The 13,485-nt window shown below is 38.0% G+C and overlaps 1 protein-coding gene across 4 annotated transcripts in view; it reads right to left on the bottom strand.

Moving 5' to 3' along the window:
- Positions 1-2,123: 2,123 nt before the first annotated feature.
- Positions 2,124-13,485, bottom strand: part of TASP1 (taspase 1) — a 77,232-nt gene continuing 65,870 nt past the window's right edge. Inside the window, exon 14 of one of the 4 annotated variants that reach the window (XM_038131872.1) lies at positions 2,124-4,016. In XM_038131872.1, the coding sequence (XP_037987800.1) occupies positions 3,921-4,016 (96 nt within the window). In that variant the 3' untranslated portion in view covers positions 2,124-3,920. The other 3 variants (XM_038131873.1, XM_038131871.1, XM_038131874.1) reach the window with 3 other exon arrangements.

The raw sequence follows: 13,485 nt of genomic DNA, 5'->3' as shown, positions 1-13,485 counted from the left end.
GCAAGGAATCTACAAAACCTCTGCTGACACTACATGGAGGCTAAAAGCCACAGAAATTGTGTTTGTCTTCACTTTGCTGTAAACCAAAATTAATCTTTCACATGAGAACCAAGTGTAAGGGAGCAGTTCATACTTTGTCTCTTTAAATATCCCTTGGAAGACAAGCCCTAATGGCATGTGAAGGATATATCAATTCTTGGAAAACCCAGGTTTCTTGGTTACTGTTTCTTATTCCTTTTTTCCTTCAAAATAATTTTGGTTTCCCTCTACCACCTTCCATTGATTTCTGCTCTCCCCTGCTGGGAAATTTATTCTGTACACTCTGCTAACAAGAGCTTTTATTTCCCTACCCAGCTTCAGTATAAACTTTCCCTTCAACTCTTCGATTCTCTCCTAAACCTACTCCTATCAACCAAGCTGACCTGAAAACCAGGTTCTCTGCCTAAGTCATATTTTAATATGAAAAAGTGACTCTCTACTAAGAGGATGGGTGTCAGCCCCCCAGAATTACACTGATCCCAATTCTGTCAAGAGTGGCAAACCTTCTGAGAATGAGGAGATGGTGCTCAGTTATTTGCACACGCCATGCTGTAAAATCTGAGGAGATGGTGCTGTTATTTGCACACACAACACTGTAAAAACTGGCCAATTCAGTGTCTTTCAACAGATAAATCCTGCTACCACTGAATGACAGAACTCTTGATATATCTCACTGACTCAAAGTAAACGACTCACAGAAAAACTGGAAGAAAAAGAAGAAATCAATAAATTGCAAGCATTCACTTTAACAAGCATGTACAAATCTCATAACACACCTGATAATCTAATTCCCATCTAATCCTGCATTATTCTGGTCAAAACTGGGTTACAAAGACTGTCCAGCTGCACAGTTACCACGTGCCACTGTGAAATATTGTACCTATAATGCCATAACCACCAATTCCTTTGGATACTTTTTCTATATTCTGCTTTTAATTCACATTTTAAGTAACAAAAGCAGTTACCCCAACCTTGCTAGTAACCCTAGATTTATTACCAGCTTTTTCTTCTTTTAGGCTTCCTTCTGTATTGTCCTTCACAGGTAAATGGCTGCAGTTCCCCTAAACCAAGTCCTCTCATCCTCCACCTCAGTCAAATCTCTCATGTGCCACAGCATTCCCAGAGGTTAATTTACAAGCAGAAAAGCATAGTCTTCATTTCGACAGAACTGTAAAGGGTTTTTATTTCAAAAACCCAAACCCACCAACCAAAAAAAAATCCCCACAACTGGAATTCAAATCACCTCTGAAGTTTTTTTTAGTGTAACAAGCCTGTCTGCCATAACTTGCTCAGTTGGAGCCCTTTGAAATCACTCATTGCAGGCTCGTGCTGTTAAGGCACAGGAGCAAAGTAAGACAAAAATGGGTTATGTGTCAGGTTTGGTTTAGCCTATTAGAAACTTTAAGCAAGAAAATTTATTACGGCTGAAGATTGACTAGGACTACTCTGGCACTGACCTGTCTGCTGATCCTTCAGGACACGTAACTGTGTCTTTGAGTATAAAATCAACAGCATTCAAATTTTATTTCTATGTATTTCGCTTGCTCACCCTTCCTTTATAATTTCAGCAGCTATTGCTGTCCACTGTGTGATTTCCTCTTGGGCTGTATCTGTTTATGCCAGTGCAATGGTTACTCATCACACATAGGGCTTACAGAACACATCATTGCAGAGTCCCTCCTCACCATTTATATTTCATAAGCCTCTCTTAGGCTCAAAATAGAACTCATAGCACAATAAGATGCATAATTAAAGTCATGTAAGATATTTCCTTGGTTTAAGTGGGAGTTTGATAGGAAATTCTGCTCCTGTCAGTCTTCACAATTACTGATACCAAATTCATACATGCTAAGATGGTTTTCTTCTTATATGTACCTTAGGTAGAAAACTCTGCACCAAAAAGAAGAATAAAAATTGACTGGAGTATTGTATAGATACAAAAATGAAGTAAAAACAAACTACAGAAATCCTATGCTGGAATCCAAACCTCCAAAAAGAGAGATTAAGCAAGGAAGGGGAGGAAAGCATTTATGAATTTACATTTTACAAGCTTATGGCATGAAAGAGTGAATTTATGCCAAAATTTCTATATTATATGTCAGTACAGAAAAGCACTTTCAGAATAAAAGCAGGCTAACACTGTTCCTTTAGCTTTTCTAACAACAAGGCCATTTTCAAATTTGGATATGAACAAACCCATATACATGATCTTCAATTTTTCACTCACCACACAGTGAAGGGCCCTTCACTTGCTCAGACCATGAGTGTACCATTGAGGACCTGTGCAACCTCAAGCACTGTATTTCAGCACAAACTATTTCAAGACAGGCACATTCTACGCCGTTGTTTTGCAATCTGGAAAGCTGCTGTTTTACATTATTTACAGAACTGTACTGAAATATCTTCTACTATAGAGCTACACTGAGGTCACAATTAAAAAACCATACACAGATGACAGCATCTCAATGTATGCTGTAGTATCATAGTAAAAATTAACTCAGGCCATTAAAAAAATTTTATTCTTTTCCATGAAAGATTGGTACTACAATCAATATAACCATTTCATCAGTCAAGTATGTCTGTTATAGGCAGGCACAATATTACAAAACAGGCAAGTACAATGCCTGATTAAGCAAATAAAGTCTGAATATCTATTCAGCCACTATTTCTGAAAACAGAATTATCAAATATCCACCAGGGAAAAGGATGAACTATTTTAGTTTCTCTTTGGCATACTTATCAGGACAATGAATCAATTACAAAAGTCTTCTATTGCTGCCAGTGCTGTGAAGGAAAAAGGACTGAGTGGAAGGTTTTATGCTTTTAGGACTTGGGCAACCTGGCTCACATAGCCAAACTGGTGACAAATGACAGTTCAGCTGCCAATGCTTCACGAGGCAGACAAGGATAACATTGTTTTACACTGCAGGTTTGTTGAAGGTATCAAAAGAGTTACAGTAAATTTATGCACAGTACATACATATTACACACAGTTATATAAATACCCATGCTGCGGCTGGACATGAGGAAGTTGCTTTACCAACACCAAAGCTCAGTATCAGACCTCCCACCAGCCACTTGATACACATTGCACTTCCCATCCAGTAATATGTTCATTTCTGTACCTCTCTTAAAAATAGATTTAAAGCAGAAGTGAAGAATAATATTGAATCTTTCCATAAACTTTGCTTTCTTATTTACACTGTAATATTCCATTATACATAAAGACTGCGTAACGATACATTATCTTCATATAGCTTTTTGCAATACATACAGCTTCGAGCTATTAACATCTTGGTTTGGGAACACAGATATGACCTATAAGACTATTCAAAAACAATTTGAGCCTTAATTTTGCTCTAGTTTGTTTCACTGAAACCATTCTTTGAACAAAAAAAAAATCCTCCTTACTGGAGAGGAAAAAAACAACTCATGTTTAAATCACCTCTGGATTTCCTTAAACCACTAAGAAACTTAGAAACCATAATAATTTTTTGCATAATTATAAAGCCACTTCAAAGGCCTGTTACTTCTAAATTTAGAATATGAATGACAATGGTGACTGTATCTTTAAATTATCTTTTCTTAGCTTTTGGTTATCTTTCAACACAGAAAAATGAAAATGCAATCATTAATTATACATGATCTTTGCACAACTGGGGAGTGTTCCTATTTTATTCGTGGGACAAAATGAACATGCACACAACCCCCATTCACAGAGTGAGAACATAAACTACAGCAGCACTTGTCTCGAGTTGTGGTGCACATGGTTGCAATACGGAGTATAAAACAAAAGCAGAATTTCCAACATCTGTTAAAACACAAAAAAAAAACCTTATTGTACAAAGAGTCATTCACATTCTCTGCAATGAAGTGAGGAATCAGCTGCTTTCTGGACTCTCCAGCCTGCAAACTCCTCCTTCTATTGCCACGGACTGTCCTGCCACAGCTCCAGGAGGAAGTCTTGAAATGTGAGTCTGTGGAAAAGTCAAGAGAATATTACGGACTGAGAAAAGGCAAAATTATGCAGGACAAAGTAAGCTTGGAAGTACAGAACAATTAAGCTGTTCCCTCGCTGAAGTCTGAGGACAAACTACAAAGCAACTTGAAAAGCAACTGAGATTCTTTTTCTATTTTGTTTGCATTAATGTTTAACACATGAAGAGAAAGACCATGACAGATGCATGGAAAATGCAAATTGGATGAATCAGTGCACTGAAAGTAGAAAGAAATATCCACAGTGAAGACAAAAGAAAATACTTTTGGCATTTCATGGTTTATAGGTCTATTTTTTAGGGTGATTCAGAAGTCTTTACTACTGCATGCAGAAATACATGTCCAAGAAATCTCAGACAGAATTAAATACTTGACAAACGAACACTTCAGAGGATAAGGCAACTGCAATGATCAGGATGCAAATAAGAAATTTCTCTGCATAAAATACCTGCGCGTCCACCTAAAAAACTCCAAAGACTTCCTGTTGCCAGCTACCAAATAAATCAACCCAAAAACCAATTGTTTTTCTGCCAATAGGCTTCTTTTCCACAGAAAATTTTAAAAGCCCTTGAGAAGGCACTGGACTATTTCAGCCAGGAAACGAGTACATTTGTCTGTGTACACAAAATTCCAGTTTATAACTGAATTGTAACTCAGTGACCCTAAAGATCTGTTAATGATCCTTTCTATACTGGGGTATGTTTTATTACTGATGAGCAAAAGCATCTGCTTCTGAAAAGTTACTTTGACTTATTGTTAAGAGTAATGACTTTTTATCCCCCTTTGCACACGTTTTTACACTGAAAACTGCTCATGTTCTATGAAATTAGGAACTAGAAATTATTCCTACTATGGTATAAAGCTCACAACATAATGTTGCTGGCATTCAGAAACTACAGCTTCCTGTAAATGCAGCCCACCACATATTTGTTCGTACACATATTATTCCGTTTAAAAGATTTAGTAGTTGCAAAATGCATTACTTGCAAAGAGGTAACGGGTTGTCACAAAAAGTTCAAATGTAAAAGTCCAGTAAGAAAAATCTGCATCAATTAAATGGAAAGTGATTTGAGACTCTAAACTCAGTTCATTACATTGAATAAACATTTTGTGTCTTGAGCAGCTTCTTCTAATTCCTTTCTTGATAAAGGGGATATCCTGCTGCCTGCACTTACGTGGTCTTGTTTTCAGTTAAATCACAGAATAAGATTAAATTTAAAACATTTCAATGTTTTTATTTTATTGCTAAAACGTTGATCTCTGGCTTTCCTGCTTGACATATGAACATGTTGGTACTTTCAGAACAATTTCAGTTACAATTGTGATTCACCACTCCAAGAAGAAAATAATCTGTTCAAATCTGGTAGTTTCCCTCAAAATGTAACTGACAATTTTTCTGTAGATGTCATTTCATAAATTAAAAAAAATAAAATAAAATGAACAAAATCAAGTGGAAGAAAGGTATTTTTTGTTCTATGACTGACAGATCCATGATATTTTCCCAGGTCTGTAAAAATTTCTAAATGAAAAGGATGACAGCACGAAAGCAGCACTGTTTGATGGGCGTGGTAGCAAATTTGTTTCCTCAGAGGAAGAATGCCACTTGATCAGTGAGGTACTGCAGTCAGAGCAAACCAGTAAGTTAATCATAATGAGTTTTTGAGCAAGGGGAGGAAAATGTACAAGAAGGGATAAGCAGGTAGTCACTATCTATTAACACATTAGCAAGTATCTATGCTTAAATAGCCACCCAAAACACATTTCATATAGAAAACTTCATTTCCTATATCAGGAGGAACACATTCTCCATACACAAGACCCCAAACCATTATACACCAGCAGCTGAAGATTTCCATTTACAGAAACACTGAAACCACATATAACAAAGCATTTCTTAAAGCCTTTACTTGCATCCTGTTTATTTGCATACTTTCTATGATGGAGTAAATACAGATCTGGTTTACACTGACTACTCTTTATTACTTTCACCAGTGGCTGCCTTGTGTAGAACAAAAATGAGACAGATCTAAGATGATAATGTTTAAGATGTTACTTAATAACAAATAATTTTAAAGGGTAACATTGCCATGTCAAGACAACTGTAGGAAACTCCCAAATGAATTCTTACATTTATATCTCCCTTGTTCTTAACCATAAGAACAAACTCCAGTAAATAAAAAGAAACATCAAAGAGCACTGAATATTTTTAAATGAACCACAGAACTTATTTGTAAATGCGTTACATTTTTATGTCCCAACATCATATTTTACATTAAGTCCAGATTGTATAGTCAATTAGGTTTAGAGTCTAGAAACTTAAAAATAAAAAAAGCAAACAAAAAAGAAGAACACTGGAAAGGTTTTAATTGAACTCAATTAGTCTGTCAGCTTTACAAGTCGAATGAACCCACACCTGGAAGAAATTGTGCCTGGCACCACAAAAAAAAAGGAAAATAAATTTTTTTCCTGAATTAATCCTCCACTCAACTCCACAGAAGCCTCTCTTTGAGGAAAGTGCATGTCAAAGAATGGTAGATTAAGAATGATGAGTTATCCACATCTTCAGCTTCATATACAGGCATTTTACAGTCCCAAGAATATTCTGAATTGCTTTGCCTTCCCAGAGAAAAGCAAGGTTACTTAGGGTCCAGTAGGAGATGAGGTACCAACATCTGGGACACCAGTCAGTCACCACAGATTTTTGCTGCAGCTTAAAAGAGGAACCTCTTGTCCACAGTTCCACAGGAAAAAAAGGTAAATTCTGGAAGAAACATTTGATCTTTGGCTTCCTACCCCTCTATAAAGTCCAAAGGAGCTAACCAAACTCCTGATGCTGATTCTTGCTCTGTGTTCTTGCCATCCAAATGCTCAGTGTTTCCCTCTTTCCTTCCTAACCAAACCAACACCATGGAACTACTGATCCCCCCCAACCCCACTGCTGCAGACACTGGAATGTTATTCTCTCCTGCCACCATCATATTTTCTGGAAAGATCTCTTTGCCCAGGATTTCTCTCCTGGGAAGCTGAGAAGCCTCAAGAAAAAGGAAAACAATATTATCTCATTTGCTTCTCCTGTGTTTTGCTGCTTTGAAATGTGGTTGGAGATTGTTTATCCAGCATGTGAATTGTTTTGACTTCATGAACAATCACAGTCAGGCTGTGTCAGACTCAGAGGAGAGAATCGTGAGTTTTTTATTATTATCTTTTAGCCTTCTGTCTGTATCCTTTCTCTATTCTTTAAATAGTTTAGTATAGTATAATATAATATAATATAATATAATATAATATAATATAATATAATAATAAATTAGCTTTCTAAGAACATAGAGTCAGATTCATTCACTCCTCCTCCATCTGGGGAACCCCGAAAATACCACACTCTCCCAGTGTTTTCTGATGCACACTGCAAAGTTCCCTACTACTTCCAAAACTAATAGCCCTTTCTGGAATACACGGAATACCACTACTACAGGAACAATATATGGTTTCATCTTTTTGACTTGTATTACCTCATGTCTCATAGACGAGGATTCTGAAACAACCTTGAGACCAAGGAATATGAAAAACATTTTCTTTTAAAGAACTAGTCTCCTCCTCCTATTCACATGAAAGTATCAGTTTGTCACAACAACTTTGAGAATTCTTCTTTCATTAAAAGCATAAATACAACGTAAAAGGAATATATAAAATTTCAGCCAAGAGACAGGCAGTGCTGCATGAGAAAGCTGAAATCAATCAAATGCTGCCAAGAGGACAGAGTACAACTACCAGATGGCAGCACATTCAGTTCTTAAGCAAATCTAGGGAGTACTTCATGTGTTTAGCACTCTTATTACACACTCAGGATGTGCTTGAGACAGAATAATTTATAAAACAAACTTTTTACATTCATTACACTATGGAGATGAAATATAATGAAAGACCAAAGATGCTATATCCTTAAGGAAAGTGCTTTCTACAGCTTTGCTCCCTGAAAAAAAAGAGTACCACCAGACTCACATATTCTTTAGAAATTTGGAGCCTTCTAGCTGGGTACACACTTCCACCATCAGAACCATCTGACCACACAATCTGAATTTATTTTCTAAGCAGTAAGAACCCTTTTTGGCAGCAACTCTGCTGCTCTGTCTCCTGGTAATCTCTCCTCCACTGTGGTTTGTATGTACACCTGTAGTACACCAGGAGAAGGTGCCCCACTAAATACTGACAATTGCTGTTATCAGAAAATGCCACGCGCATCTTGTTTGGTGAAACCTTAATACAGAAAAAAAAATGGAGAAAAAATAGAAAGAGAGGTTCCAGATTATTGTCCTTGTTGGGAAACAACAGAAAGACACAGTGATGGGGTACTTCTGGTCTTACTGCAGTGAAAATAATGCTTTTAGATACAGGTTGCTTAGGAAGTTGTTTTCCAAGCTCAAATTCATTCTGTGGGTAAGTATATTACTATAAACTAATTATGCATCCAATTAAATCACTCATACCTGTACCAAGACAGCCTGAAGACACATACCAACCAATCATCTAATCAGCTCAGCATCCCAGGGTTTTCTAGAAGGTATTCTAAAACCCTGTCACGAATTTTCAAATGTGATTTGTATCATTGTGAATTGCAGGTGCTAAGGTTATTGCATTTATATTTGCAGTCCTGCACACACTGTCCCATCTTCCCTACTCCACTCTGTCAGCCAAATCCAGGGAGTTCCAGAACTACTGGCTTTATGGAAGAACCCAACCCAAAAAGTGAATTTCTCTTCTCATATCAGAGCCAGTTAACTTCCATGAAGGTCTATGAGCCAACCATTTTAACTGGTATCTTAGCAGGAATAGGTTTCTATTTGTTTCCAACAAATAGAAAAACCTTATTTTTATGAGAGAACTGGATGGTCCACTGTATGCAAAGAGTAGTTTTCAAATGAAAATTTCTGACTGATTCTCCAGTCCCCAGACAAGCGAGAAGATTAAAGAAAATAAGTGGAACAGTGACATATACTTCTCCTGTTTCATGAAGTTAAAAGACTGTCTCTGTAGTCTGAAATGAATGACTGAATTATTTGACTTCATATTTCTGCTCACTAAACAGGCTTAGTAAATTTTTCCACTAATTTTCAAATTAGAATCAGGATGCTTCCAAGATGTGTTTCTTCACCCAACGAGCACTGGAAAACTGCCCTTCTCCTGACAAAGGGCTCTCACAGACCTTTCACTCACAAAGTCAAACACAGAAGCTCATCCTCAGAAAACCAACAACAATTACTACAATCAGTGTTTGTCACATGTATCACTTCAGACATAGAGGGAAGGACTTTTGCTAAATTTTACAACGTCAGTAAAGGCAAGTAAATCTGATGATGACAGCTTACATCTCCACAGGAAAAGTGAACTGGAGATGGTCTCCCTGTCCATCATGTTTATGTTTGCTCCTACTGGCAGATGAAATTAACTGTCAAAGATAAAATTTTCTGTTTGAACATTGTAACCACAATGTTTGGCGTGGACAGCAGTTGCTGCAGACACAGCAATATGCAACACTCCCCACTAATGCTGCACTACATCCTGCAAAGCAAAGTGAATTTGGTTCATTTGAGAATGGAAAGAACGGCTTATGTAGCTTTGCATTATTAAAACCTGCCATAACATAAAGCTTAGCAGTTCATGTTATAGTAACTGAATAGCTGCCAAAAAGAGATTTAAGCTGGCAACTGAATTGGATTATATTCAATATTGCAACTGGGCTTTTTACATTTGCTGTCTAAGTCATCCAGCTGTCAGAAGAACTAAAACTTATGAGTCTGAACTACTACTCAAAAATATTGCAACATTTGCAGCAATTGCCAAAGTTTGCATTATTTATAGAGATCATATAGCAGATTTATAAATACTAAGAAACATAATGAGCTGATAAATTATTTCAAATACTTACACAAAATAAATTACCAAAACTACATTTTGCTGGTATTGAGACTGGATCTTGCACTGGGAAAAAAGGACTTTGACTTCAAACACTATTGAAAACAAAGTGAGGAATTACCCGTCTTCAAGCAGAAAAATCAGCCACCAGCAACTACTGTCAATCACCATGACAAGACACTGGTCAGATTCAGGAAGAAGTAAGTATCCCAGCCACTTACACTTTCTGCATACAGAATACTGCAGGACTTGAGTAAACAAATACTCTGCAGACCCTGCCTGAAATAAAAGGGCTCCTGTCTGACTATGCAAAGATACACAACATTAAATCAAGGAAAGGCTGCCTACCCATAGCCAGAACCTTCAAGAGATGTCGTTGGTATGAGAACTTGCATTGCAGGCATACACTGCACTCTCAGATTGAAGAATTTATTTTCCTTTGAAGCATCCTCCATTGAGCAAGCAGACATAGAACAAGAAGATATGAAGTCTTTGTAACCAAGAAGAGTCAATTAACCTGTGCAGCCTAACCATTAACACCCATCCTTCCCATTCCTCATTTTAATCTAAAATCACATTATGGGTGAATTGAGGAATTATTTCTTCCCACCCCAAAATACATGGCAGAAGCTCTGCAAGCCCTTTGTGCAAACTGACACTCAAATTGCTCTGCCAAATGCTACATAAACTGTTAAGACCTAAAGTGTTGCACATCATCCATGACAGTATGGACAGAGCTGCAAGAAGCAACATCTTAGAGCAGAGCTACTTCCCCAGTGGTGACACCAAAAATGCATCAGCTGTCAGAACATAACCCATTCAGTTCAGGAAAACAGGAAATAATTGAACCCTGCCAGAGAAATGTTAAAGAAGTCAGAGCCCTGGTAACAGGGTGACCTTTTTCCTGATGCTATGACAGTCGTTAGATCTATTATGGACCCATGAAAAAAACCCAAGCATCTGGAAGGTTGTTCTGAAGACCAACTAGTACCTCGGAAAGAGAAGAAATTTTGGACTGGAAAAAGAAATAATTGCTTAAATTCATATCAAGTAATTCACGAGTCAACAACACAATAACAAAAAAAAAATCTCCTCAATTCATGCAGTTATTTAATCCCCCAGTCCTTCACTCTAGAAGTCATAACCTTTTGGATGCAGTAGTTACTGCTACAAAAGGAGCTGTGTGAATACAGAGGGAATCCACAAACTCATATTTTCTATCTGCCTCTATGTATTCTCACAGCTGCAGCCCAGAATATTCCAACAGCCTCACGAATGGGTAGAAAGAGTTGAGCATCAGCTACTGTGACAATTCTACCATCACAGAGGTAGCAGTACAAGACCTCTGCTTCAAGAGATCTTGGGAAGCCCATCCATCTTCCAAAGAACAGGGCTGATGTTGAAACAATCTGTCACAGTATTGCCTCAGGAAGGTTTGGCTCCAGCAACTCCTAAACCAGAGTGTGTCTGCCCCTTAAGCTCATGATAAGTGAGGCTCCCAAGCATCAGCCTGGGTTAGGTGCAGCACCAGCTGATGCAGGTTAGTTCAAGAAGTATAGGAAAGAGCCAAAATGCTGAGATGAAAAGTTTTGTCACATCCAATTTGTGACAAACGCTGGCACTAAGTGATTTTGAAGCTGCTTGTGTTGAGAAGGATGACAAGGAAAAAAGAAAAGCACAGCTGAACCAGCTAAGATCTGCCTTGATTAGCTGTTTGTGGCCTAAGAATCTGAGGGAAGCCACTGGGACATTCACTGTGCAGGTGCTGGAGATGACACTTCCAGAGTTATGAGCAGTGGAGGAGCTGAAATAGTTCCAGCATCCAGAAAGAGCTGATAGGACACACAAACAGAGGTCAGCAATAAGGTGTGAACTTAGTTCATCTGGCAAGGCTATGCAGGATTCTTAAAGAAACATTCAACTTTTCCAGGCAACTGGTTTTACAAGAAACAAAAAAAAAGACTGGACACCTTTCCAGAAAGTATGCTTCAAATTAAACCACTAGCAGTGCACAGCTCTTGCAGGCTCAGCCATTTGGTGCTGGTGAGCCAGTGTGATCTGAAGGTGAGTGGCCAGCTGCAGAACCCAGTCTTGCCTAAACTGGGAGCACACAAACCCCTGGTGCAAGGGTACTTCCAAACCAGCGCTTGGAGAGCTCATGCTGTAGAAGGCAGAAGCACCAGCAGGTCACAGTGTACAAACCATTTCAAGTCTCTGATTCCACTTTCCTGTCCCACTCCTCTTTTAAGGAGTTGCTGACAGATAACTGGTTGTCTCTATGTCTTGAGCACACCAGTGTCTGCAGGTGAGCTGCACCTACCCTGTGTCTGCCTTGTAAGAAAGACATCCTGTACCTCCACAGTTTCCACCTGGTGTTCAGAAGCACCATTTGCTAGTTCCTATTATGAACTGCATTAACCTCCCATGCCCAAAGAATCACATTAAGACAGTAAAGCAGCCTCCTTTTCTCTTCAGTATCTACCCCTTTATATGATTCTAATATTAATCTAGTAAAAAACTGAACCAGTTCCAAATCAGGCACTGTGACAACCCCTCAGCTTAAGAACAAAACTCAAGTCCCAGACGGATGAAAGAAATAAAACCTGAAGGTCTTTACCACCCTAGAAAAACAGGAAAGCAAATGTTTCCTTACAAGCTGCTGCCTAATCATTTTGCTATGGTCCTCATAAACAAGTGATATTTTATACTTTTATGAACTCTTATCCCATTATTCTTTCATGGCAAGCACTCAAAATTAACTGTAGCAAAACAGTCACTCTATTAAAGAACAGAGATTTTTTTTTTTTCACTTGCAATACATTGTGTTCTATTTCAAGCCCAGTTTTCCATCTATAACTTCGTCCTAGTTGCAGCAGAACAAAATTCCAGCTTTTATGACAGAAGACTTTTTTTGATCAATAGAAGTCAGCAGCAAAAGCGTTTGTGGTTTTTCTCTGGAAAGCATTTGTGGCCACAGACTCAAAGAAGGAAGAAAGGGAGGGGGATTAACTCTTCGGTGAAGGTCAAAAACATAATTTAAAAGTGATCCAAGAAGAGCAGCTGTGTCTGTCAGCACAATCAGGATTACCAGCTGGAGAATTTACCAGCAGTATGAAAACAATGCACACCAGATGTCAAATGTTGCAACTGTGAGTAGGAAAGCAACTCTGGGCATGGCACTGTCATGTTAATACTCATTACCAGGCAGATTTCATATTTAGCATTTATTTATTAATTAGACACTACCAGGAAGAAACAATAACATTTTGAGCTTCAGAGTGTAAGTCAGAGGCAGGTGTGCACACTGGAAACATTTAGCATCCTTTATTTTCAGTTATTCCTTCACTGCAAACACAAGACAACAATTTTAAAGCTAACTAGCAAATACTAGAACATCTGTGGCTGAACTTGCTTTAGTTTCACTCAGTTCAATCCAGGCTTTTAACTTCAGTTTGGACTTTTTTCCAACTAAATCTGAAACAAATATTAAGAAAAGAAGTAAAACCACACTCTTCCATGTACAGCTATCTGGAAAGAATT

The sequence above is a fragment of the Motacilla alba genome, chromosome 3 (assembly GCF_015832195.1).
Source record: "Motacilla alba alba isolate MOTALB_02 chromosome 3, Motacilla_alba_V1.0_pri, whole genome shotgun sequence".
In the NCBI taxonomy this organism is placed as follows: Eukaryota; Metazoa; Chordata; class Aves; order Passeriformes; family Motacillidae; genus Motacilla; species Motacilla alba.
The sequence above is the reverse complement of the archived record's forward strand: the minus strand, read 5'-3'. Positions and strand labels throughout refer to the sequence as shown.